Raw genomic sequence first — 27,105 nt, 5'->3', positions numbered from 1 at the left:
GTCGGAGCCGCTGACCGCACCTTGTTCCCACAACTCCCACTCCATCTCACTGGGAGGTAAGCTCGGAAGCAGGTCCAGATACTGTAATTAGAGAATCCAGCGTAAATCCCTCTGAGTTACCTCGTAGGCCGCTTCGGTTCTGCACTTATCTGCACATTTCTATTAAATAGAGCTTAAGGCTCTGATAACTTGAGGCAATTCCTTTTGTTTTTTATTGCAACATTATAAATAAATAGAAAAAAGCTGCAGTTTCTGCCTCCGTCCCACAAAAGAGGCAGGAATCCGAAGTCTTTCCAACCATTGCTGTAAGTTACTTCTGTTTCGAGTGGAGCCACACAGCCCCCCCCGCCCCCAGTTCCTCTCTGAGTCACCGATCCGACTGAACAATGGCCACCATTGAACGCTCAAACGGCGTCTTTAATCGACAGCTGGAGTCTATTAATGCCGCCGCCAGTAGCTATGGCTACTCCACAATAACGTCCGCGCGTGCACGTTCATGAATGACGGTTGATTTTCAGCAGCGTTGATGATGGAAACGGGGCCGGACTCTGTGTCATAGTCTGCAGGCTGACTCAGTGCGCCGTCGCCTTTTCCACCGTCGCCGGCGAGTGTTATTTACCTTGAGAAGCTCTCATTGGCTTCCTTGACGTTTGATTTCCTCATAAACTCCACGCCGCTTCTCCCCTGCCTCTCTTGAACCACGGAGGCGGAGGAAAACGGTGCTCGGGCCTCCGGGTTTGACTCCCGGCGTGTTTAGGATTGATAGTCGTGCAGCGCCGAAACATTTCGCATGTTAATGAGATTCTTCCGAGCGTGCAAAAACGCTCCCTGCTTTCTGACTCCTGCCGTAAATCAAACCGGTGTTGATGCAACGTCGATGCCGAGCCAGCTGTTTGGGAGCGAACGCAGCCTGATTCGTGTCGAGTCGGGCTGTGCACCGCGTAATGAAGAGGGGTGTGCGGCGCGGTCTGACGCAGTGGAACAATGTTCAAGGCCTCGGATGTTTGGCTTTACAGGTTCTCTCGCGGGGAGGGGTCGTTACGTAACGGCGAACGCTGCCCCGAGAGGTGCTTTTGCTCGCAGCAGAAAGTACAGACGAGGATTTGCGGGTCAAACCAGATGACCAAGTCCAGCGCTTTAACTACGGCTGCACCTTCATCATTCTTCCTAAAAGTCAAATTGCGTCCATGAGACTCTAAATCTGCGATGTCATTCAGTTCCTGCATTCCCCAGTTCTGAAAACGTCCGGTTATTAAGACACTCCTTTATTCTTCCTGTCCTGTCAGCTGAAGGATGACTTAAGCTCAGGCATTTTTCCAGGTGGCTCAAGAGGAAATGACTTGCGTAGATTCAAGGCCTCTAAAGACAACCCCACTAAGCGTTTACAGTCAAACACGGGAGAGCATAGTCCTGCTAATTAGAAAGGCCCCCCCACCCCCCGGAGCGCTGCATCAGCGGCCCCCGCCGTCCTCCTCCTGCATCATCTGGAGTGTTTCTGGGCGTTTCCTCCCCCGGCGAGGCCTCATCCGTGCACATCGTCGGAGGGATTCAACAGGCTTCAGCCACGCCATTGTAGGCGTCATGGTTGCATCCATGTTATCAGGAAGCGGCGTGGCGCACGGCGCGCTCGCTTCCGCCAGGCTCGATCAGTCCGACACAAACCTCTAAAGCTCGCCTTGATCCCTCTTTACACAAGAGGCGAGCAGTTCAGTAGCTTTTGTTTATCCATGAAAGGAGGCCAGTCTGAGGACATGCAGCCTCCTCAGTGGGGTAATAATCAGGCAGTAAGAACTTCACATGGGATCCGCCCTCGTCAGACGGGATCGGGTTTATTTGGTCAGTTTTGACCCAGTCGAATCACATTTGCATGTTTTTAAGGTCTCAGTATTTAATACGACGATGGACATATTGAACATTAACATCTCCGCCGGCTTCCTCCCAGGTGTGTGAGAGTGCTGAAATCGCTTTAATGACACACAATCGCCTCTAAGTGGGCCTTATTACCCGGCACGGCTGTTGCCCCCGGTTACCCGGTGCTTTCGGAGCAAACATTGGTGGGAACAGTGGACCCTGAGATCAGCGGCGATGACTGCAGAAGGAACCTTTAACTCATGGATGGGCGGGGCTTGGATCAGGCAAGGCGAAGGTCACTTCATCAGGTTTTTGTTATTAAAAATCCTGGATCCGATTCTTTCTCCCGAACTGCAGCGGAGCCTCAAGCGTTGTTTCCTGGACTGTGTCCCATCCTGTTCCGTTATGTGGACGCCTGTCCAGGAGGTTTTATGACATCCGTTCTGACAAACCAACCAACCAACCAACCAACCAACCAACCAACCAACCAACCAACCCCGGTGAGAACTGAACCTCCTCCTAAATGTCTCGATGCAAACTGTTCAGAGTGGGACGCTGCTGGACTTTATAGTAAAACTGGTCTCCATAATGAGTCTTTGTCCAAAAGGCTGCTGGCCGTGACCAGCTGGATGCGTGGAGGGAAACTTTCCAGTGGGGGGGGGGGTTCCCATGGGATTGTGGGGGGGGCTCTGTAAGCCGCATTGAGCCTAGGAATGGAATTTTCATATCGACTGTCCAGATCACAGAACGAAGTGCGACGGACCAATCACAGAGGCCCGCCGCATCGCCATCGATATTTACAGATGAAATGGCGTCTAAACGGCTGATCGGAAACATCAAGGCAGGAGAACAGATTTCACTTTATCTTTATTGTGACGCCGCTTTTTGGATTTCACTTCACTACAAACATTTTAGGGTGCGGCATTCCTAAACACGTACAGGAAGAACACGGAATATGGATGTTTGTCTAGCGTTACCGCTGTTAGCATGCTGTTAGCACAGCTGAGTTATAGCTTGTAGGCTATTAACTGATGCTTTATGTTTCTTTGCCTGTTATTCCTTTCTTTTTTAGACCATTCTAAAGTCCCACGTTGCTTTAAATAGCTCTGCTGGACACCGTGTAAACGTCAGCCATGTCAACTCGCTGATCCGGTTCTGGCTTGTCCCTCACTGGGTGGAGCCAAAAGCACAGACATGGCATCTGCCTCACGCACCCAATCAGGGAGCTGATTCCACGATAAAGGAGCTTGATAACCGAACACACACACACACACACCCCCCCCCCCCCCCCCCCCCCAGTCCGCTCTTGGAGACTCTCGTAATGTTTGTGAGAGGAAAATCAGATAAGCAAGTTCACCAATTCAATTATATTCCGTCAAAACTCGATCAGCCTTGGCGGTTTGATTCCTCTCTTAATAATAATAATAATAATAATAATACATTTTATTTATATAGCGCTTTTCTGAAAACTCAAAGACGCTTGAGTCTCTTCTTCTCTTCTCTCCTTCCTGCCTTTACAGCCGTTTGTCCTCCAGTGTGTAAATGTTTGTCGGACTCCTGACCAGCCCACACAGCAAACAACACTTCAACCAACCCTGCATTAGTTACTGCGGGCTCTAGGAATTAAGCACGCCCTGTTTTTGCTTCCAGACTAATTGATGTGCCATTAATCAGGGTTTTCCCTACGCAAACACAAAACGAGTAGCACACGATCAAATCCTTCATCCAGACGGGCTAAAAGGTTTCATTCGTGTAAAGAGGAGGAAGGCGAGGAGGAGAGAGGAGGCAGGGAAAGGTTTAAAGAGGTAAAGAGGACGGAGGAGAGAGGAGGCAGGGAAAGGTTTAAAGAGGGCGATGGTGGCACAGTGGTTGAGAGGGTCGTCCTGTGATCGAGAGGTTGGTGGTTCGATCCCCGGATCAGGCGCATGTGTCGTTGCGCCCTTAGGCGAGACTTCACCCACATTGCCCGGGCGCATGCGCACGCGGCGACCAGCAGCAGACTAGAGTTAGAAAGTGTAGCTGCTGTAAACCAAATTGAATAATAAAAAACAATACATTTAAATAAATAAAAACAAAACAATACAATAAAAAGTACTTAGTATTTAAGTATTTAGAGGACGGAGGAGAGAGGAGGGAGGGAAAGGTTTAAAGAGGTAGGGAGGAGGGAGGCGAGGAGGCTGCTGTCCCTGCTTGACTTCCTCCTGCTTAACTTTTGGACATGTGATTAGCATTACTGTCTCAGTTTGTCCAGCAGACAGTCTGGTCCCGCCTTCAGAGGAAACGTCCTGCGGCTTCTGATCCACACGGCGAGGTAATATTCCTTTAATACCTGCATGAATATGTGACGGTGTTAGAATCCCTGAGGAGCGCCTCATTCCAATCCTTTTCCAAATCATTTAAACCCTCTTGTCTGGGACTGGACTCCGTCCTCTTGTTAGACTGGACTCCGTCCTCTTGTTAGTCTGGACTCCGTCCTCTTGTCTGGGACTGATCCTCCGTCCTCTAACTTTAACGGCTCATGTACCGTTGAGCAAGCTTTAGACACCTTTCTGAGATTGATTCTAAAGCGGGTCCAACCGGAGCTAAGCGTTTCGTCCCGTGGCGGCGTTTGCTGCTGGAGCCATTGTGAGGCGTGTTTGCGTTTCTGCCACCGAAACCCGGACCTTCCTTTTGCAAACAAGTGGCGTCGCGCACCTGCTGAATTCTGTGATAAATAAAGGTGAAACAAAGGAGAACTGTTCTGCAGGCATCGAGTTTAATGGTTAAGAAAAACACAACTTTGTACACAGTGAGTTATACGATAGCGAGTTAAAGTCCACGGCTACGTGAAGCTCTTCGTCTGTCCTTCAGGGACATTTGGACGCCGTGTGGAGCTGAAGCTGTGGGAGGGAGTCGTGCTTTTACAGAATGTGCTTGGTTTTTTTTTTCCCATCATTGCAGAAGCAGAAATTCAATTAGCTGAGCTCAGGCTTCGTCTTTGCGACCGGTGGGAAACACAATTGCGTTCCCGTGTGGCCCGGCTGATGATGTAAGAGCGTTCCACGTGCTGCCCCAGCTCAGCGGCGCTGCTCCACTGGGCCGCGGCCCTCCCGCTCGGGTCAACCTGGATCCTTTGAACTATGTGGCGAAGGCTGTGCTTAGCAGAGACTCGGATTAACAGTCCAGACCGGATCACAGGACAGATGCCGGTTGGGGGGGGGGGGGGGGGGGGGCTGGTGCCGGGTAAGGCTAGCGCCGCGTTAGCCATGGCTGCCCGGCGTGGATGGAGGAAGGAGGCAGGTGTAAGTCACAGAGGCAGGGCCCCTTTCTTGAGGGAGGAGGGCGGACCTTGTGCTGGAGCCTATCCCAGCAGTCGAGAGGCGGGGCAAGCCGCCAGTCTGGGATTCTTTGTGCATATTTTAGTTGGGAGATCGGAGCAGCCGAGGAAAACCAACAGCACTGACGTTTTTAGCTACCGGCCAGGGCTCACTCCGCGTACATTAGATTCATGATCCAGACTGTAAACGGAAGACCTTGAAGACATAAGTTTCGAGTCGCGTCGCTGCTCATGTCTCCTGCTGCAGTGACGATATCAACATTCCACTCGCTCGTCGTGAAAGAATCTCCTCCTCCAGTGATAAGCTCAATGTGGCCTTCATCCATGTCCAGCTAAAAGCATGGCTTACTGCCAACATGGGGCTTACTGCTTTTAACTTGATGGTTCCTTTGATGTTTTGCTGCCTTTGAAGGCAGGTGATTCAACATGAATTCAAAGAGGCAGTTCTTTTGTACAGATCAAAGTCAGTTTCTATTATTTTCTGTCATTTTTTTTTCTTTTCTTTTTTTAACTTTATTAACAGAAAAACAAACAAAACGAAACAACAGATTTAATAATAAATTAATAATAATAATAATAATAATTTTCTGTCATTTTAATGAACTTCTTTTTTTTTAAATAAGGCTGATTCTTTGATCCTTCTGTGATGTGTTATAAATAACGTGATATGTAATTTGCGTGCAATATGTAATATTGCAGCGTGCGACGTCCGAGGTGCGCCCGCCCCTCACCCGTTGCACGCTGGGATAGGCTCCAGCAACACGCGTGATTGTTTCATCTGCATGAAAACGGATGGATGGGGAAAATGTGCTAAATGTGAAGAGACCCACATTCCACACATCAAGGGCCAGAGGCGGAGCCACGTGAATCTTCAGCCGCAGCTTAATCTCCTCCTCTTTGGCGGCGAGAAGCCAAAGCCAACACGAGCTTCAGCAGTCTGAGTCGCCGATCACATCTTTTCTCGGATCCTTCGCTGCCGGGACACGACTCGGTCCTGGATCCACGGCTGAAGCCCTCGGTGATTGATGGAAACAGAGCCATGCTTCATATCACACAATCCCTGCTGCCGTGTTCAATTTCCGCCACTGCGTGACCCCCCCCCCCCCCCGTCCCTGTTTTTGTGCATAGAACTCTTGAACTGACACGCCTGGATTAAAGTGTCTGCAGTTTCTTTATGCATGAGCGAAATCTGAGATGGAAAACGTTCAGTTTCTTTTAAAACTGCCACAAAACAGTTGCAAAGAATCTTGAAAGCTGCAAGCTGACTACGTCCTTCCTCTCCTCCTTCCTCTCCTCCTCCCTCACCTCCTCCAGGGAGCCTGACAGTTCACCGTCATGTCCGCCAACACAACGGGCAAGAAGCTGGATCTGTCCAGACTGACGGATGAGGAGGCCGAACATGTTTGGGCCGTCATCCAGAGGGACTTTGACCTGAGGAAGAAGGAGGAGGACAGACTGGGGTAAGTCCAAGAGGAGGCGCGTCCTGCAGTCCTGAAGGCTGGACTAACTCTGCGCCACCAACAGACGATCTAGCCATTTGTTGTGTCTCCACGGCAACGGCGACTGATGGTCGGTTCAAAAGTCAGGCCGTGGGAGGAAAGGTTTCGGAGGGCATTTCCTGGATCGTCCCTCGGAGGGAGGTGGGAGGGGAGGTCACAATAGGGAGTCGTGCGACCTAAAGACTTTATTTACATCTGCTGTGTTTATCGAATCTGTGGCTGCAGATACCTTCATCCAAATTCCAACAAGACGAGTAAACGATGAAAATGGCCGCCCTCGGGATTCTGTTAAAGTAAATAAAGAAAGAAAATAACCAATATCTTTTGTTTAGTTTTTTTGTTTGTTTTTTGGGAGATGGTCTAAGAAATTAGTTTAATGTTAAAAAATTTATAATTTAATGCTAACAAAGAAAAAATTTCTGCTAAAAAAATAAAAGTTTTAACACTAGAAATGAAGTTCAACGCTGAAAATGAACACTTTAAAGATGAGCGAGAACAGTTTAACATAAATGCTCTAAAACTGACCAAGTCGAGTCAGGACTGGATTAATGTCTCGTCAGGGGGCGTGTCCACACCGGTGACTCCACTCGGGTTACCTGATTGGTCAGATCGGAGCGACTGAAGCACCGGTGTGGGGCGGCAGGCCCCTTAAAATCTTTGATTGTGATTACAGACGTCTCTGGCCTCTGTATCGATGAGTCACGTTAAAGTGTTCCGGGCTTGAACGCATTTCCTGTTGTTCCTCGTTTTCCTCCGCTAACGTGGTTTTTACGTGACTTAATGGTTTCCCTGCATTAACGCTGGGACCTCGTCCCATTGTGCATCTTCAGGTTTCTGTCTTGTCCCTCAGGAACGCAGCGAGAGGAGTTTGTCTCTTCTGTTTAAGCCGAAGCTTTGAATAAACGACGTGATTGTTCTTTAGTTTCAGCCACAGACTTCTCATTCCTGCCAAAGTGCTTGTGCGGTTATTTATTTTCCACTCAAATAAACGGCTGTTTGCTGCCGAGGCAGACTTTTGTTTTCAAGCGGACCCTGTGCAGAAATATAAAGAGATATAGATCTTTATGGTTGCTCCTTAAACCGCACAGATCGGGCTGGAAAACAGATGTGCTGGAGGATTTGTTTCGCTTGACCGAATCCACGAGAACAACAAAACCATCAATCTGTTTATTAAGTTCCAAAACATTCATTTGGAAAAAGGTTTTGCTTTTTTACATCGCAATAACTAAATTCATGGTAGTTTGTCACAAAAAAATTGACGATGTATTGATCACAAAAGTCTTTGACTCTTTCCTTTTGGAGTAAAGTATAATTTTGAAAACATTTTATCGATATTAATTCACAGCTTAATATTAAAAATGGATGAAATGACTGTTTCCCGGCAGTCTTAAAGCCCCCTGTTGGGGAATATCGACTTGCTTGTTTTGATTCCGAGAGAGAGGCATGAAAAGACGCGCTTAGCTTAGCTTAGCAAAACTACTGGCGGCTAGCCTGGCTATGACAAAGCTAGCTAGAAATTGCTGTGATTCTGGGTCGACCTTTAAAGTTCTGTTGACCCGACCTTAACCCTTGACTCAACATTAAAGTAGCTTAGTTTCCATAATCACATGAAATGTCTCCGCGGTGAACATCTGGATTTCCCCTCGTCTTTTGCACATGTCCCGAGGTTTTTCCCTGCTTTTCAACATCTGTTTTACAAAAGCATGACAGCAGTAAATAATGGCCTGTTTATGGTCATTAAATAATCCTACTAGAGACTAAATGAAGAACGTCCCGCTTTGTCCTCCAGCCGTGTGACGGAAACCTTCATCCCGACTCTCTTTTTTCAGAGAGCTGAAGACCAAGATAGAGAAAGAAGACACCAAGCGGGAGCTGCTGGGCAGCCCGGCCGGCCTGGCGGAGTCGCACTGCATCCGATGTCTCCAGCCCTTCAGGTTCCTGGTCAACACCAGGCGTCGGTGTCTGGACTGCCAGCTCCACGTCTGCAAGTCGTGCAGCCGCTACAAGGGGAACGAGGAGGGCTGGGTGTGCGATCCCTGCCACATGGCCAGGTAGCGACTCAAACGAGTGTTCCTAACACGAACGCAGCATCATCCCGTCAACGGATGCTGGACGGCTGCCTTTATTCTGTTCCTTACATTGAGACGGACAGAAACACCACCGGCTTGTCTGTGTTTCGTATTTTTCCTGCTTTGAATCTTGCCATCTTTTCTGCAACAGAGTGCTCAAGATCGGCACTTTGGAATGGTGCCACGAAAACGTCCGTACTCGCTTCAAGCGCTTCGGCAGCGCCAAAGTGATGCGATCGCTCTTCAAGAGGCTGGACGGGCGGCGCAGCTGCTCTCCGAATGACCCGGGAGGTGAGACGTTTCTCCTTTAACTGGCTTTCTTCAGCTCGATCTCGAAGCCGACGACCAACTCGTCAAATGTCGCGAGTCGCATCAAGGCTACGCCGAGTCATCGGATTTATATCTGGTCCTCAGGAGGTTCTTGCAGGTCAGAAGTTGGAGTTTCTGAAGGTGTGATTGAGCTCGCCATTAATGAACGCGACAAGGTCAGGGACATCGAGCCATCAGCCCGACCCCCCCCCGACTAAGACGTCAGCGTCTTCCTCTGTTTCCTGCTCTCATGCAGAGTAATCAGCCAGGGATTTCGCCTCCTCCATCTTCCCCCTGTTTCCGGCTCTGCCTCCTCACAGCGCTGCCGAGCCAGAGTCCGTGGGACTCGTTGCTGACTCGTCCTCAGATTACCGGAGATTCACATGCGGTGGAAAGTCCTGCTCGGGTTTTCAGACCGATGCGGCGACGGCTTGATCGGAAAACTCCCCCCCCCCCCCCAGTTCTCTTTTTGAAGTTGCTCACGCAGCATCGCCTGTAACCCGTGGCAACACCTGGAGCATGCAAAACAAGCGTCCTGGAACCCGGACTGCATTTGAGATCTCCAGGAGAGATCACAGCATCGGGAGTTTAATTAACTCCTGCCGCCGCTCACGCTGACTCGCCCTCCAGGGCTTTGGAAAAGGCAGCGGAGCGAGCTGGTTGGGCCGGCTCGACCCAGCAGGCCTTGTGATCGTCCAGTCACATGTCTCGCAGGCGGTGTCTGGAGTCTGCCGACCAGGAAGGGGGCGAGGGGGGAGGACGGGACGCATTGTTGTGGGATCCACACAGATAATAGCGATGCATCGTGTGGCTACGCACTCATTCACACTCATGTTCCTGTTTGTGTTCCGCTGTGGTCCGCCAGGCCCCCACAGCTCCGAGGGTGTCATCCGTAAAGCGTCCGTGCGCAGATGGAGCGCTGGTGCGCACGCACGAAAACGCCGTTTGGCCCAGTCGGCCGGCTGAACCCGGTTCGCTGGTTTAACGGTGCCACTGCTGCTTTGAACTATTCTTTTATAGCGACCTTAATTATCTCCGCTGGCGAACCTCGGCTCAGGCTGGAAAATCAATCGCCTTCATCCTTTCCCGCTCCGCCGGCGTTCCCCTAAAAGCCCGTCACGGCGTCGTGCTCGTCACACACACACGTCGTGAAATCCTGTTGTTTTCATTTCATTGTTCAGGGATTTTTAAGTGAAAACATTTTATTTCCCATTTTATTGCCTTTATTTATAGGGCTCTAAAATAAACAAGTGCATGCTTTCACCAGAGTAAGACACGGGTCAGTCTGAGCCCACGTGCTGGTTCCCTCTGGGGCCCCTGGGAGGTCTAATCCAGCCGGGGGTGTGCGGTCCTCTTAGAGCCACTCGTCTTAGTTTTGTTGTTAAAATGATCCCTTTAGATGATGTGGGAGATTCAGCCGGAGGGATGTTTGTGCTCGCGCTTTAGCCGGCGCTAACGTGTGCGCCCCTTTATCAGCAGACGGCCACGAGGAGGACGGCGCGGACGCAACAGATCCCCGGCACGGCAGGAAGGTACATCTGTTTCACTCTTCTCTCCTGGTTGAGCTTCTTTCTCTGCTAATCGTTTTCACCTTAGATTAGCAGAGATAGCGTAACAGTCGTTACGGTGACTAGCGAAACAGATTAAAGCAGACCGAGAGCCAGGCGAGGTCGTGGTCGGCGCCGACGGGGTCGGGGTCATCCGTGTGAAACACTGGAATGCTTTCACAGCTTGTGACGGACTCAGATTAGGCGAGGCTCAACCAGCCCTGGCAGTGCATTGTGGGTAAATACCAAACTGTCATGTCCGATCACAGACACGGGAGTGAGAGTTGAAGGGCCTCCGGTTGGAGTCCTGAGACGGTGAAATGTCAGTCGGTTTGACGTGCTTCTTCTGATAACCTGCTAACGTTTGATTCATGTCTTATCTGATTGGATGTTTTGATAGATCAGATCATTGGCCAGTTTGGGGGGGGGGGGTTGCAGCCCGAGGTCGCGCTCCGGCTTCGCCCCATTTATTTTGGCCATTTCGCTTCTGATTCTTACGAAGCTGCGAGGACGTATTTCATTTCTTCCAGGATCAGAATATGCAGCTGCAGCTTGAGGACCAGACTTCGAGCGTCTTCTTCTCCTGCGACATGCTGAACGCGTTTCGTCCAGATGTTCCTCGAGGCGACTCCGTTCGCGTTCTTGTTGCCGAAGAGCAGCACATATGTATTTTGCAAACAATCTGTTGCTAGCGCTGCGTCTCCCATGCAATAATAAATCCCAGGAACACGCTAATGTGCTCTGAGGGGGGGGGGGGGGGGGGGTTCGTGTAAACCAAGCCTGCATCCTTCTCCTCTCCTCGGGCTTTAACCCTTTGTTGTGTTTTTTTTACCTGTTTTTTTACCTCTCTCCTGCTGGTGGCGGCGTTTCTCTTCCTGCCCCTCCAAAGACGACAAAGGGCAAAAAGCGCCTATCTGTCGATCCCTTTGATTTCCAGCGGGGCTGTGACTACTTCATGGAATCCCGGCGGCAGTCGAATCAGGTAACGGGCCGGCAGGGGCCAGAACCGGCCCTTCCCCGCCCAGGCCGCTCTGCATGCACTCATTCTCGGGGGGGCCCTCGGCCTGTTTCTTCTTCTGCTTGTTCCTGGAGTCTTTCTTTGCCAAACCAGATGTCTGGCAGGAAGAACACGAGAGTCTCCAGCGCTGTCTTTCTTCATTCGCCTATCCGGCCAAATCCACTAATGTCGCATTTCCAGATGTGCATGCTTGTAAGTTCATTAAGCAGAATGTTGTGAGGAGATGGTGCTGCACCCAATCAGGTAGGAGGACTTTAAACCGGGACTTAGCGGAAGCATCAAAATGGCCTCGCTTTTTGGATTATATGTAAAATTAGATTTCCCAGGAACAAGGAGGGCATCAGAGCCCTGCCAAGATCGAACGACGATAAAACGCGTTACACAAACAGGAGCTGGATCGCCCCCAGAGATCCTCAAATAAATCACTCGTCTGGATCTATTTATAAAACTACGGGAGATATTTACAATCCCATTATGTAGCCCAATGAATAAAATACTTATTCTGGATTATCTGGATCTGCACCACATTATCTAACAGAAGCTCCATCCTTCCGCCATCGCGAGTGGAAATCCATCCTGTCATCTTTGCAGCAAAGCGACCAACCGGTGGAAGCGTGAAGGTTCGGTCCATCCTGAACTTTGATCCCGTTCGTCGCTACGGCCGCGCCTTCTCCTTCCATCCTATCTTTCCCTGAAACAGCATCATGGGCTCCTTTGTACCGACCCACGTCTCCATCCCCCCCCCCCCTAGGCTCCGGTCCCTCATGACATCATGGACATGGATCCGGGCATGAGGGAGTTGATTCTTGCCGATGGCAACGTGGCTTCGGTTTTCCGTCAGATCCTGGAGGAGCAAGACGAAGGTGTGGACCGGAGACATGGGAGACGTAACCCTAATCCTGTACAGCTCATCTAATCTGTGACCTTCATACTCCTCAGATTACCTCGTGTACCCGGACAACCGGACTCCGTCCCGCTCCGTCTCCCGGCTCAGCTATTCGTCCTGCGGCAGCAGCGGCGCTTGGGGGCCGCGATCCGGAAGCTATCTCCTCAGACCCGATGAGTCTGAGTCTGAGGGCGAGGGCGACCAGAACCGGCACCAGTACCAGACCCATGCAGGCCCCTTAGGACACACCTCCCGGGAGAGCCCGAGCCCACCTCCACAGGTCTCAGTTTTATTGATGGACGCCTCCTGCGGCTTTTAACGAAGCAGGAATATACTTTAGATGTTTCCCGCTCTTTTCTTTGGACTCTCCTTCCTGTAAGTTTATCGACCTTCTGTTTCCATCGTACGATCAAAACGGAGGTTTGAGGAAAGGGAATATTTGATGCATCCGTCTGCGTACCACACAGTGATCAAACGAGCATCTAATTGTTGCTGCTGGCGGCGCACGTCGGTCCGACGACTCGCGTTCTTCAGAGGAGAGTTTGAGCGTTTGAGGCGAGGCAGCTGTGAGATCAGAGTCTATTTACGTGTTGGTATCCAACCCGGCCCCTGGAGAGGAAGCGAATCGATCACGGGAGATAGGAAACAAACACAGCCTGTTTACCGTCGGCTGGGCCGACATGAGTCGAGCAAGCTGCCGCCGGGAATCAGTCCGAGCGCATCAGCGACTCTCCTCCACGTGAGGCCATCACTTCATGTTTGTTTGATTGTGATCTGGAAGCCATTTGAGTGTTTGAGGAGTCCAGGGCATGTGTGGGGTAATAAGGATGCAGAGCCTAAGACAATGACTTTCAGGATATCTACAGCCTCTGAGCCCCGCCCATTTAAAGTTCGTTTTAATCCAGAACTATTTCTGTAGCGAGAAATATTCATGGGCAGGCGTGAAATGGAAAGAGAGACAACGAGATGAAACACGGGTTCCGTACCAGTTTAAATCGAGTCCAAGTGTGAGCGCGTCGAGTCTGAAATGAGCGTCCCAACAGTTTGCCTGAGGGTAATCGATTAAAAGCCACCTTTGATTTGTTCCATCGGGGATGTAGCCCGGGCTGCGCCGCTTATTTCGACGTCCCTTGATTCGTTATCGGCTTCCCGCGCTTCCGAAAATAACCGCCAATCCCCGACTCGTCTTCTCTCTGCAGATCACTGACCTGGACAGACGGGTGTCGGCCATCGAGGACCTCTTGAACCACGTAGAGCAGAATGTGGCGTTGGCCTACGATCAGGTAAACGCCGTTCCTTATCGCTAACTCATTGCCCCGACCTCGGCCCAGCTGTTGCAGTGGAAGGTTTCGGTGCTAGCCCTGACCCGAACTTGCCTGTTTGGTCCACTTTAAATGGACCAGAGTTCGCTTCCTCGGATAGTCGGCCCAAATTCACTGTCGCAATCTGGTTCAGACCCAAGAACTGCTTCGGCTGATTTAACGCGGTTACTGGTAAAACGGCTCTGTTGAGCCCTGCGCGTTAGCTAGTTAGCAACAAGCTAGCAAGAGCCAAGAGTCGCTTTGCCAACAGAGTAAACTTTATAACGTGATAATAAGTCAGTGATGAGTGTGGCTTGTTGCTTCGCTGATCAACAGAAACATAAATCAATGCAACGACTGAGGATTTCGACTCGTGCACGTAGCCTGCCGGTAAAGGCGAACGCGGCTGTGAGGCGTTTGAAACTATTTAACCCGTATTCGGAGATGATTCCTCTCTACTGATGAGGTATTTATTTTCATACAACGAGCAGCACATGCTTCCATCTCCGCCCCCCCCCCCCCCCCCCCCCCTCCTCATCATGTGGGCTTCGTGTCTGGTTTTAATCGGGTGGTTAGCTCTGGATTCTGCTCCAAAATGAGCAGATGAAGCGCCAACTCCTAAAAGCATCTGAACCGAAACCAGCAGAACTTCAGTCTGGCTGGTGATTAGCCGCTATTACGCTTCAAATTGGAGCGTTATTGGATGGAACTCGTGCTTTTCCGCCTCTTCCTCGTGGCAAACCACAGCTTAAAACAATTTTCATAGCGTCTGGTTCCTTTTCGTGGAACACATCTGTGTTAATTTCGTGTCTGCGCGTTATCGCACCGTGCATGTATGGAATGAACTATTTTACAACCCGGAGCTGCGAGTTTCTATTTAAGATAACAGAGCGGTCGGTGGCGTGGCGCCTGAAGGGACGAGTCAACCGGACGACTCGCCGTTTTCACATCCAGAGACCTTGGTGGAAAACAATAATAAGCTGAGGGAGCTAAAGGTTCAAGTTGCATGCAGGCAGTCGACCTTTGACCTGAGCCTCGTTACTTACTTTAAGATGCTTCTCTTCCATGCTAACTTCACGCATACAGTTTGCAGTGATAAAAGCGACTATAAATTCTAACCAGACTTCTAGTTTAGCCGCCGACCGTAAATTCTGCAGACTCGAATTGCTGTCCGGCGAGCTAGCTGGCTAATTTGTCTGACACAGAGCCCATCATGCTGTTTGGCGTTAGAGCTTTGTCTCCAGCAGCCAATTAAATGTTTCCTGCTGACTTAAAAAAGTAACCAATAAAATAGCCTTTATTTATATATATATATAATAAAGTCATCTGAGCTAGAAAGACACTGAGAGCGCAGACCTAGCAGGTTGAGGCTAGTCAACCCTTTACATTTACTGTACCATGCGATCTCTACAATGAGAACATTTGCGTTAATGCTAAGGTGCCACTATACTGTCGTAGTTTGCTACCCATGCTAGCCGTTGCGTGCTAACATGTGCTTTCCGAGCTGAGTTTTTTCCCAGACTCCCTCCACAGGGAAACAATCAGCGATAAACCGCTGAGGCATCGCCCGCCTGCTTCCACTTAACCAGCACATTTAAATCAAAGACGCGCGTGTAAACGGGTCGATCTTTCACGCACACATTCTCTTTCGTTCCTACAAACCAATCAGGCTCCTCCGACTCCGAGCGGCACCTCTCCTCTTCCTCCGTGCGAGGAGGTGGATGAAGAAGAGCAGCAGCTGAGACAGAAACTACACAAGATGACGGACAACATCAGCGACCGCAGCCTGACCTCCGATGAGGACGAGTCCAGCAGGACGCCGGTGGACGTCAAGCCGTCCAGAATACCGACCAGACCGGCGTCCAGAGCGAGCAGCGTCGTCCCCGGACCGGTGGAGCGTCCTGAGCAGGCCGAGGCTCCGGAGGTCGGAAAATGTGCATTCACACGCAAGCATTCTTAGTTATATTAATTAATGCTTCCTTCGTTTGCAGAGTGCACATCTGGTAAAAAACATGTAAAAAACAAACCAACAAAAACATCCGAGCTCATGAAATTCCGTACCACCTCGGCTGGAATCCACTTCAAGCACATTCTGGAGCCGTAAATCAAGTCACCCCGGCTTTATCGTTTGTTTTTCTTTCACAAACATGCGTCCCAGATTTTCTGAAACGCAGCTTTGAGCGGAAAAATAGCAGCTTTGTTGTTTCTGGATTGGTCTTCTCTGGCGGCGTGATGAGGGCGTGTCTTATCTCAGGCCTGTTCAGACTGAATGACACCGGCCTCCGGTAGGCACAAGCAGGGAGAAGGTGTAGAACTGCTGAGGCATCGCGTCGAGACTCATCAAGACTCTCCACCCGTCTGCAGCGGGAGGAATAGCTTGGGTTGAACCCAGTCCAGAGTTGGGTGGAGGTCAGGGTTGAGGGTCACCTCCCGAAGACTGTCACCCAGGAGACCAGAGCTTCCCACGTGAAAGCAAGCAGCAATGCGCCACTGAATGTTTCCGAACCCTAACCGCCTAGTTGTTGTGCCCAAAGATAACCGAGGTTTCATGTCAAGCATGCGACCCGAAGGCTCCGTGCTCACGGCCTCCGGAGAATGTCAGTGAAGGATATAAAGCTACAAGATTAAAATGTAACATTTGCGTTCCAACGTTTCTCTCACAGACGAGTCTTGGATCGGAGATGTTGGACAGGAAGTGTCCCCCTCTGGAGGAGGAATCAGCGGAGAGCGTGAAAGGCTCGACGGCCTTGCTTTATGAGCTGGAGGACAAGGTCGCCCAAGCAGCCGCTGGCGTTCAGAGCTCCCAGAGCGAGGTGAAGCAAAGTCGCCCGGCGGATAGTTTCACCTGCAAGAGGCAGAACGAGTAAAGGTTCTCTCTTTTTTTTATCACAAGGCCTCTTACATCGAGAACAGGATCGCTGCCCTGAACGCTGCCGGCATGCCAGGGGACAGGAGTAGGCGGGTAAAGACTTTCACTTTCCTTTACAGCTGAAATGTCAGAGTCAGACTTGCGTCGGAAAATATGTCCTTGTTCAAAACATCTGTCGTTTATGATCAAGTCAAGGAGGGAGGCAGGAAGCGGGGCTGAAAGGCTGTTCACACGTTGTCGCTGGCTTTACCATTGCTCTCCTGCTTCGCTGTCTTCCAGTCTGGGATCCCGATCCAAGCAAGGAGAATCTCCCACAACTCTGCAGCAAGTAAGAGCCGCGCAGCGTGGCCCCCGGGGCCTCTCGACTGACTCAGAGCATCTTAACCTCGTTAAACTCAACTTGATAATCTGATTGCAAGCTGCTGAGGACTGTGTCCTATTGTGTCCGGGTTCGATTTTCCCATCGGAAACCGGAAACCCGGTTCTCTGCCTGCAGAATTCCCGGCGGTGTGTGTGTGTGTGTGTGTGTGTGGCATGACCTCTGACGACTAAAACGTGGATGTGTGTCTGTTCCCAGGCCAGGTGGACAGGTTTGTGAGGAACTCCTTCGACAGAGGATCCTTGACTCAGAGGAATCCGCTAGCCAAGCCCAAGGCCAGGGGTGCCTCCTCGGTAGGTGCTGTTGTCTTTCTGGATGCTAAACCAAGCTAAGCTAATTGGGTGGGGCTTAATGTTAGTCTTCCCAAATGGATCTATTGTTTGGTAATAAACGCTTCATTTATGGTTAACCCTCGCCTCCCCTTCGGCGAGGGTAATTAGAACCATTATGGGCGGAGCAGCCGGCCATTGATCACCGTTGGTCTTCCTGCAGAAGCCGGTGATGACGCAGGGTTTTTGAGGAGCGGCCCGAGCCTCACGTGACCGATGGCGTTCCCCTGGACCTCGTTTGCTGGGACTGTTCGGGATTATCTGAGCTGGAGCTGGAATCAAAGATGTAGTTGAGACATTCAACTGGAATGCGAGTCTATTTAAAACAGCTTCTTGGTGATGCTTTAGTGACGCGGCCCTTGGCGAGACCCAAACCCCGTCGTATATAAACACGTATTGCAGAACCTAAGTGTTTGAATTTTAGATTTTTGGTTTTATTCCATTCGTATTGCCTTAGATGTCATGCAGTTAGAGATCTGCGTTTGTAAAGACACTGAAGTCTTTTATTAGATATGCAACCCATACAGGTCCACATTTGGAACCTTTTAAGCATCTATAAACTGTCAGTATGGAAGACCGACGGAGAGGACGCTCTGTACGGAGGCTTCAACAGGCCAAAATGTCAATGCAACCTCAGCAGAATCCTTTTAAGCTCTTAAAAGTGTCATTTGTAAGATAAAACCAGAATTTCAGCTTAAAGTATCAGGAAAAAAAAACACCTTAAATGTCCTGACTGGCTACAGCTAATGCTAGCTATTGGTAAACATAAGACAGGTATTGTTTGTTTGTTTTTTAAAGACACATCTTAATCTTACAAAGGGAATATAATGTGTTAACATATTTCTGTCTACTGAGCTTTGCAGCTTCTTCCACCTGCTTTGCTTCCCTGCTAAGCTAACTAGCCTGTTTAAAAAAAAAAAAGTAAAGACAAAGTAATATATTATCCATTTAATATCGTCACATTTAGGTAGGGCAGTCTAATTCTATTTAAGACGGTTTCTTTGTGATGCAGCTTCAACTATTTGTGAATTACACAATGAAGAATAATCGTCAACTATTTCCGTTTTGGACGGTTCGATGGACCAAGAGGAACTATGAGGACATCACTTTGTTCTGGGGGGGGGGGGGGGGGGGAGACAAAGGGAGTGATTGAACAATCATGAAAACATCCTAGAGAATAATCAGCGTGGAAATGAATCATTTCGTCGAAGCTCTCAACTCAGCAACAGGAAGTCGAGGAACCGAACGTGTGTCGGCGGTGCAAATCCACCAGGGGTGTCTCCTCCCACTCCGTCAGGCCTCCCTGCTGCACTTCATTACAGTCATACACTCTGTGGGCTGAATCAGACCCGGGTTACAGAACACCCCCAGCTGTTCAGTGTGCAGACGTCTCAGATGGGAGAACTGAAAGGAACGCTTCACCCAAACGCGGTGGAAAGGCCGAAGCGTCGTAGTCCAAACAATATTTCTAGAGTAGCAATAAAGACGAATAAGTAAAAAAAATCGTACTATTTTTGTCTAACATTGAAGTTGATGTGGGCTTGTTTTTGAAATTAAAGAATAATCCATGTCTGCAGAAGCTCCGAGGGCATAGACGGGCTGGAAAATCGGTTGATCAGACCCATGAGTTTAGCATTAGTGCTAACCCTGGCGCACAACCTCGTAAAACAGGCTTCTGGGGAACCGGATTACGCCGCAGTCGCTGTTCACTTGTGTTGGGTTTTTGCTATTTCACTTTTCGTGGCATGTCCCCCTCTTGACCCTGCAGGAACCTCGCCCAGCTTTCCATCGGAACTACTGGAATACTGACATTTCTTTTGTGGACTAACTGTTCTTCCAGGCCACAGTTTAGAAAGGAATTCAGGCTCTTAATGTTGCCAGTAAGGTTCTTCAAATCGAAGGGGATGGAGGACGTGTTCCTCGTGTTGGTATGTGCTGCCCTCTAGTGGCACAGGAGTTTTACAGAGGCTGTTTTCAGTGCATCGCAATAAAACCTCGTCTATTCTTGATAGCATTTCATCGGTGGTCAGCTGAGAATTGCCAAATATCCAGAAACGGCCGACGCCTTGACTCACCTAGAGCCAGAAGCAGCTCGTTGATCTGGTGCCCCGTCAGCGCCGAGGTCTCCGTGAAGGATAGGCCCCTGTCATCAGCCAGACTCTGCCCCTCCTGTAAGGCGACATATAGAAGGAAATATAGATGCTTTATTATAGTATAGTAAGAACTCGGGTCTGACTGAGGCGCCGCACCTGGGCGGAGACTTGTCGCTCCTGTCCCAGATCCCCCTTGTTGCCGACCAGCCATATGACCGTAGAGCCCGGGATGTAATGTCTCTCCAGCTCTTTGAGCCACACCTGAGCTCTGACAAATGTGTCCTGCAAAGACGCAGAGACACTCAGTCACATGCCCGCCGGCGAAGACAGGACCGCCACGTCCAGCTGTTACCCGTTTGGTGATGTCATAGACCAAAAGTGCGGCATGGGCCCCTCTGTAGTAGAGAGGGGTAATACTGTGGTATTTTTCCTGCCCTGCCGTGTCCCATATCTCAAAGCGAAGGGTGGCATTACTCAGGTACACCACGTGGGTCAGGTAGGCACCTGAGGGGAGAAGACTAAGAGTGTTACATTCTGTTAGCCTAGCTTAGCATACTTGCTGGAAGCTACTCTAGATCTGTCTTGGGTAAAGTAAAGCATGACACTAGCGAACATGTTGTATCCTCAACATTCAGGCAAATTGCTCATTACGAAAGGGTGAAAGGTTCTGCTTCCAGTCTTTATGCTAAGCTAAGCTAAGGACACGAATTACGTCATTGAATTGTATTTTTAAGAGATCCATGGCCAAAAGAATCACGTGAAGAAAAATGGCAATTTTAAAAGAGTGTTAGGAACTCACTTCCTACTGTAGGCGATGTACTCCTGAACTCACTCTTAACAAATCGCAGAGCCAGACTGGACTTTCCCACGCCAGAGCTTCCCAGCAGGACCATCTTAACCCTGAGGACCCGAACCGGTCTACTGACACTGTCTCTCTGGAGCCTGGCTGCTCCTGGATCCCTTGGGAGAATTTCCCCCATCAAAAGTTGACTCCACTCCAAAAGAGGGAGAGAATACAAATGGACAGGACAGAAAGAGTCCAAAAGTCCCGAGCCAGAAGTCAAACTTTAATCCAGTCTAGAAACCACAGCTACGCCAAACTGCACGGACGAGTTCACATGTCTTGTCGGAAGAGTCTCCGGGCCGTCAATTTGTCCTACAGAAAGTAAAAACAAAACCAAAGTCCAGTCGTAGCTGGAAATTATTTGACTTCCTTGAACACACCCACTCCTAAGAGACAACACAATCCAGCCAATTGTCAGTTAGCAGCATAAAACCTCATACAGGAAGAAGACACGTGTTCAAGCAATGTTTGTTTTGAAATCTGTCTGGGAAGTTCTAAAGTGTGCAAACAGGAACAGAAAGGATTGTGGGAAATTTTATCCAACGCTTGGTGCTGCTTCCTCTTCAGTGTTCAAGCCACCGGTACTTCCTGTTAAATTGGGGCATATCATTAATATATGATAAAGAGCAAACCTCCAGCAATACCCAGTAGTCCTGCAAATTACAGCAGCCCTGAACCTAATGAAAAATAGGTGCCTTCAAATCAAATGTCTGATCCACAATTTGAACTGGATCTGCTCCGGAATTCCGGGATTCCTGATCCGGTGCATCCCCCCCCCCCCCCCCCCCAACCGGCTCCACAATAATCTATAGCATTTGTGGAATCATACAATCTGACGAGTACACGTATAACGCTCCACTGCAATTCTGCGATGCAACACATGAGGGCAGCATTGCATCTGCACTGCTACACCCCCCGGTGGTGACGACAGCTCCGATCTGTATGACGTCATTGATGCCTAGGTGAAATCGGGCCTTATTAAGAATAAACGTTTTTACAGTTTGTTGCTGTCAGATTTAAACACAAATGAGTTTATAAGAAAGAAAATACAATACACACAACTAGAATAAAACTGTGTGTGCGTTTAAATTCCAAATGACTTCATATCACAATAAAATAAAAGGTCGAGGGATTGAATGGCAGCAGCAGAGCCGCCGTGTACCGGGCCGTCATATGTGGGTCACGGGGTCCGGTCGGTCTGCATCTTTAAGAAGCTCCAGACTGTTTTTAGAAGTTGCTGGTCATCATTAAAAATAGCGGAGGGAGTGTGAGAGTGCGACAGCTCCGCGGAGGAGCTGCGGTTTCTGAAACCGGACTCCTGAACATGTATGGAAGGAGAACCCCTACCGGAGGTCCGTGGGGCGTTCAAGTGCTCAGCGTCAATTCTCCAAAGAAAGTAACTTCATCAGAAACTTTTTTCATTCTAGAAACTGTTCGAGGTACTCAAATATATTTTGTGCCATTTAATAAGAAAACTTTATAGAGTCTATAAGTACTAGGCTTAAAGGACGAGTTGATTAATCACACCAACTAACAGAAAAATGACTTTTAAAAACTATAATTTGCTCATTTTATGCAAAAATAAATAAATATAACTTCGTTATGAATTTCAAAACCCTTAATTTCGAACAAAACATTTTTAATGGAGAAAATATTAATAATCAGACTGCCAATAATCTTAATAGATGCGTACAAAATAGTTCCAACTGAGCTCTGTCTCAAACAACTATGACATCAAATAATGTTTTATTATTATTAAAATAATAATACCTATTGATTTAATATTGGTTTTGTTACTTTAAAGTTAACAACGGAAACATGCGGATTTTTATTTCCACATAAAACGTTCCAACAGCGATGCATATTAAATCCCTTGAGTATAATTCCCAGATATCCGATAACCCCTGAACGCAGCTTTGACGAACACAGTCTATGAAGCTCGTCAGTGTGACAGGTTCCCGAGCCCGTCCGAGCGGAGTGAAATTCCTGCTGGATCGTTACGAAGCCGTTAAATTAACCGTCGAGATAAATCAAGAGTATCTCAAACTTAAATTAATGCTATTTTAAGTTTCAGAGGCGCACAGCTGCGACGCCGCCGTGACCGCTTCCGACTGCTCGTAAACGCAACAGGAGCGCACGTGCGTCAGCTCCGAGGAGGTCGCGAGCCTCTTTTCAGAAATCCAGGAAGGAGCGTAAAAAAAAAAAAAAAAGCGGCAACAAGAGAATGACCGGAGGCGCGCGGGCGAGCAGCCGCCGCTCGTTTTCACCTCCTCGCCTCCAGCTCGAGCGGTTTTAGCGGCTAGCGGCTAGCGGCTAGCGGCCGCTGTGTTCGGGCTACTCGGGACCGCGAGTCGGGCTTCGTCTGCCGGGTAGGTGTTTGGGGGCGAACATGGGGACCCAGGGCACGGGACGGAAGAGGACCACCAAGAAGGAGAGGTCGACGGCGGAGGACGATGCCCTCAATCTCATCGCGAGAGAGGTGAGTGTGGAATTCATGGGAGGAATAAAGTTTTCTGGTTTTGAAGTTGATGGCTGAATACAAAGAAAGGTCTTCCGGGGGGGGGCACAGGCCCCCCAATTATATCACATTTTTACTTTAACTACAGCAGCAAATAGTCAAATTAATAATGATAACTCTAGAACAGAAAATAATATATAGATGCAGGAGTGTTTATCTTTTTAGATAATTTAATCGCTGACTGATGACTTTTTTTCCTTATTCATGCACTACCAGTAGAAATGATTGGTCACGTCCTCCGTGTTGTCGTGAGCCCCTCAGCCATGATCTGTTTCTTAGATGCTGAAGTCGTGTTGTGACAGGTTTGTCACCCTTCAAGGTTTATCTCGTAATGATGGCGGCTAAAGAGGAGGAGTAACAAGTGTTTTATGGCCGGCCGGGGTAATGCCACGTTTGAGATGTGATCCCACGCACACGTTCCTGAGAGGCAGCAAAAGAATATTTGAGATTATTTGCGTATTTTGGGTAATGAGTGTGGTTTGAATTTGAAAATGAGGGATCATGTGGAACGTCATCATCCTGGTTTAGGGTGACTTTGAGAGGAAGTCGTGTCTGGGCGAACCCAACCCGGATGTTTAATCATGTTTGCATGCCGGTCCTAACTGAAAAAAAGCTTCTGTTGTCTCGCGGTGAGCCGCCTCTTCTCCAAAACCTGCAGCGGTTTGCGTGCTTCATTATCTCCTTGCTGCTTCGCTGACTATTTATCCTGCAGAAGCGTGCGGCTGCGCATTCCTGTGACTCTCAGGTGTTTTGTTTTTGTCATCTATTTGCAGTGGAACGAACGATCCCCGTCTGGAGGTTGATGGCACAGGAGGTCATCCCGAATAAACGTGTTTCTCGCGGTCATGTGACGCAGCATTTGGACAGTTTTCTGTCACGTCTGTGCCTTTAAGGAGCTGAAGGGTCGCGTCCCTCGCCGGCAGCTCGTTGACAGAATGGCATGTTGGCCGGTTCTGTAGAAGAGCTTTAAAAATAGGCGCTCGTGAAACATCAGCTGTTGCTGCACCTCGGTTTAGATTGGGCCCCGGGGGTGGGGTGGGGGGGGGTGGGGGGCAAGTTCGCTGGAAGTTTTACTGCCCCTGTCCAACGAGTTGGGTCCAGTTGTAAACATCCATTGTAGCTTGAAGAATATTTGTCACTTCAATTGCTTTCATTGTTTCGGTGATTATCTGTCTCAATTTAAAACCTCGGTCCAGTAATAACAGCCGGACAGTCTTATCATCGGATATCATTCCTGACAGTTGGCTGGGTGTGAACTCTTCCTTAACAGGCTGGTTCTAACCAGTCCAATCATAACCCTCAATGGGGTCATGCTCAGGTCGCGGCGACCTTTGCGTGTTTGCAGTGAAATGCTTGCAGGCCTTTGTGAAGTGGCTTCTCCTTGAAATGAGGTCTGGAGAGAAACCTGTTTGAAAGGGTCAATATCATGAAATCAGGATCTGCTCCATGTCTACTGGAAGACTTATAAGAGGGCGACATTTATTCTATAGCAGAATAAAAAGGGGATTGAGCAGTGTGTTGAACCATAATAGTAAAGGATTCCATGCTGGTCTACCTGAATATTACTCAAGCGCTGAAGATAATTTAATATTTAGGGTGGATTAGGCCGGGGGGGGTGAAGACAAGGAAGCGAGAGCCCACCGCTCAATCCCCTTTTTTAATTTCTCAGGCGTGGAGGGATTGTGCCAGAGTTAATCTTTAATTGGGGGGAGGGGGGAGGGGGGGGGGGGCGGAGCAAGCAGCACACATTTGCACAATGACAGCCAAAATCCCCGCTGACTAAACAGGAAAGTTGTGTAACCGTATTTCTGTCCAGTCTTGAGCGCTCGCTCTGATAAGAATGTTTACATTCAAACCAGTGGACCAGCCAGAACCCAGTGGACACCCATCGGACCCAGTCTGCCCCCCCCCCCCAGTAAGAGTCTGATCAGCCAGAACCCAGTGAACACCCATCGGACCCAGTCTGCCCCCCCAGTAAGAGTCTGATCAGCCAGAACCCAGTGAACACCCATCGGACCCAGTCTGTCCCCCCAGTAAGAGTCTGATGAGCCAGAACCCAGTGGACACCCATCGGACCGGGGAGGACTTGGACACACATTCTGATGTGTGCACACACAACTGGCCTCGGTTCAGTTTGTTTGCTTGACTCGCACCTCCTTAAAAGGAAGTGGTTTGTGTTGGCTTCCTCTCGGTGACATCATCGCACGCACAGCCATCCTGTTTATTCGCCACGGCCCAGGTACGCCGAGGAGGAGTGATGGCTGAGCAGTGGTGATGATGATGATGGTGTAAATGCGATCCGTCCCTCTCCAAACCCAAACTTCCGACTTCTTGCCCCACTTTTCCACAAAGTTCAGTGGAAATTGTTTCCATAGTTTGGGAATAAATGTTACAGAAAGTGGAGAAAGATTCCTGCATCCCGTCATTCAAAACAAATTCCACAAAAGTTCTCCAAGTTCTTCCTGCGTGACCCGATGTGCGTGAAGCGAGACGTGTAGAACCATTAACCCCCTCCCTGCCTGAAGAGTATTTGTCCGAATGAAGAAGTAAATCATCTTCACGCAGATTCCTCTCCGCTCCGGGGCTGCGTTGTGTAACTTCCTGTGAGGTACGGTGAGCATTTCACTCGGGCCACCTTTCTTTTGGGGGGGGGTCGCTTTTCTCCCGTCTGGCTTTTAGCGGCGGGAGGCGAGATGAGGACGGGCCCAACCGGAAACATCTGGTGAACCTCAACGGAAAAAGCATACTGTGTTTATCGGTGATCTCCATGTTTTTACTTCCTGGATCGTCCCACCGTGCGGCTCCTGGGTTGTATTTTTAGACCTGTTGAGTCACGTCTGGTCAATCGTGTCAGAACAGCCCCTCCCTTTGATTTATAAGGTCTGCAAAGAAAAAAAAAATACAATTAGTCGTCATGGCCCCGACTGGATATTAACCGACCTTTGTGTGTGTGTGTGTGTGTGTGTGTGTGTGTGTGTGTGTGTGTGTCCGCTTTATGATCCCACCTCGTTAAATGCAGTCCACCCTGGCGCTGGGCGGGCTTTATGTCACTGTGCTGCCTTTGTTCGGACCATCGGTTCTGGTTGGGGCGGTCAGGATGTAGGAATGCGGCGTCGTCGAGCCGAGCTGGCCTTCGGTTCTGGTGGCACTTAAAGATTGGCATTGGACCGACGGCATGGCGGTGACAGAACCCAGGCCTCTGTCCTCTCGACTGACCCAGTCTGTGATTTAACCCCTCGTTTTTTGACTCGTTCCTCTGAATATTTAGGCGGTGTCGGGGTTAGTCTTCATCTCGTCACGTCATCAGCGGATCATTTTTAAAGACATTAAACGTCTCCATTCTTTTACCAGAACGGCAGCCATCTTTCATTCACGTCTCGTCTCCTCTGTTCACAAAGCATTCTGGGATTTGTCTTCCTTCTCTCCGTTTTGCATCTCAAAGCACTTCTTTTTGTCGTCTGGACGGCGAGATGACCAAAGGTTGGATGGGAGGGGGGCTCGGGACTCCTTCTGATTCTGATAGGAGATCCTTTGGGTCCTGCTGATCCAACTTGTTAGATCAGCCTTTGTCTCCTCCCAGAGGACACCCTCCCTGTAGAAATGGCGCTGAATTAGAACAGTGAGACCGCGTAGGTCGTTATAAATAGAAAGGAAACAACGACATTCTGTCTTCTGGCCTCTTTAGATGCAGCTTTTCTGACTGGAGGCTACAGTCAGGTCTGCAGCGATGCTAAGCTAATAGCACTGGTCTGGTGTGTTTGAGTCAACCCTATTTCTCAGACGTGCGGTGGTCATAACATTTTCTCAAGATTAATTTGCCATTTTAGTAATAAGCTTTAGTAATAAGCAGTTGTGTTTTTATTGCGTCCGCCCCATTCAGAACGTTGGCTAAACTGTCATTCACAGGAAGTTCTAGTCCAACCGATACGATTGTGCTCGTGTCCCGGCACCGGTTGTGGCGTGTTGCATTGTGTGTGTTGCTGCGGTTCCCACCCGCCTGACGGCGGCGGCTCAAAACGGCTTTCCGTTTTCTTGTGAATAGACTTGACAGAGGTTCTCGTAGATTTAGCGCCTTCCTGGGTGCAAATGAACACACCAGGAGGTGTTTCAGCACAGATTTGTGAAGCTTGTTTTTGCGTGTCTGAAAGTCAAGGGTCCAAATGTTGAACCTTTCACTGAGAGGAAATTCCGTTTCCGCAGGCGGACCGAACCTCAGGGGAAGAGCAATCAGCCGCAGCTATTTCTGGAAGATCTCCTTCATCGCTAGGGCGGCTTCT

General features: G+C 49.4%; 3 protein-coding genes across 3 annotated transcripts in view; 2 read left to right on the top strand and 1 right to left on the bottom strand.

Annotated features, from left to right (window-relative positions):
• The first annotated feature begins 6,502 nt into the window (after window positions 1-6,502).
• mlphb (melanophilin b) lies at window positions 6,503-17,376 on the top strand. Its single transcript, XM_068745978.1, has 13 exons — window positions 6,503-6,627; window positions 8,496-8,717; window positions 8,887-9,026; window positions 10,521-10,576; window positions 11,481-11,573; window positions 12,361-12,472; window positions 12,549-12,775; window positions 13,695-13,778; window positions 15,466-15,720; window positions 16,460-16,609; window positions 16,690-16,758; window positions 16,945-16,993; window positions 17,243-17,376. Exons 1-13 carry the CDS (start codon window positions 6,503-6,505, stop codon window positions 17,374-17,376), a joined length of 1,716 nt encoding a protein of 571 aa, XP_068602079.1.
• A 957-nt stretch (window positions 17,377-18,333) lies between these two features.
• On the bottom strand, window positions 18,334-20,446 carry LOC137902193 (ras-related protein Rab-17-like). The gene is made up of 5 exons (XM_068746265.1): window positions 20,266-20,446; window positions 19,819-19,970; window positions 19,623-19,748; window positions 19,449-19,542; window positions 18,334-18,711 (listed from the first exon to the last, which is right to left on the bottom strand). Exons 1-5 carry the CDS (start codon window positions 20,444-20,446, stop codon window positions 18,593-18,595), a joined length of 672 nt encoding a protein of 223 aa, XP_068602366.1. The 3' UTR covers window positions 18,334-18,592.
• A 1,792-nt stretch (window positions 20,447-22,238) lies between these two features.
• The window catches only part of lrrfip1a (leucine rich repeat (in FLII) interacting protein 1a), a 17,253-nt gene continuing 12,386 nt past the window's right edge, over window positions 22,239-27,105 (top strand). The window contains exons 1-2 of the mRNA XM_068746209.1: window positions 22,239-22,795; window positions 25,660-25,677. Coding sequence (XP_068602310.1) covers window positions 22,700-22,795; window positions 25,660-25,677 — 114 coding nt within the window. The 5' untranslated portion in view covers window positions 22,239-22,699. The remainder of the gene's footprint in view (window positions 22,796-25,659; window positions 25,678-27,105) is intronic.

This window comes from Brachionichthys hirsutus, chromosome 12 (assembly GCF_040956055.1).
Source record: "Brachionichthys hirsutus isolate HB-005 chromosome 12, CSIRO-AGI_Bhir_v1, whole genome shotgun sequence".
Taxonomy (NCBI): domain Eukaryota; kingdom Metazoa; phylum Chordata; class Actinopteri; order Lophiiformes; family Brachionichthyidae; genus Brachionichthys; species Brachionichthys hirsutus.
This window is presented reverse-complemented; position numbering and strand designations above follow the sequence as displayed.

Excerpts from the sequence above, each read along its gene's own strand:
- mlphb (XM_068745978.1), top strand. The coding sequence starts at position 6,503 with ATGTCCGCCAACACAACGGGCAAGAAGCTGGATCTGTCCAGACTGACG. Across the intron at positions 8,718-8,886 it reads GATCCCTGCCACATGGCCAG|AGTGCTCAAGATCGGCACTT; the intron begins GTAGCGACTCAA and ends TTTCTGCAACAG. Across the intron at positions 16,759-16,944 it reads CAGGGGACAGGAGTAGGCGG|TCTGGGATCCCGATCCAAGC; the intron begins GTAAAGACTTTC and ends GCTGTCTTCCAG.
- LOC137902193 (XM_068746265.1), bottom strand. The coding sequence starts at position 20,446 with ATGGGGGAAATTCTCCCAAGGGATCCAGGAGCAGCCAGGCTCCAGAGA. Across the intron at positions 19,543-19,622 it reads AGCGACAAGTCTCCGCCCAG|GAGGGGCAGAGTCTGGCTGA; the intron begins GTGCGGCGCCTC and ends GTCGCCTTACAG. Across the intron at positions 18,712-19,448 it reads CGAGCTGCTTCTGGCTCTAG|CCCACAGAGTGTATGACTGT; the intron begins GTGAGTCAAGGC and ends GGTCTGATTCAG.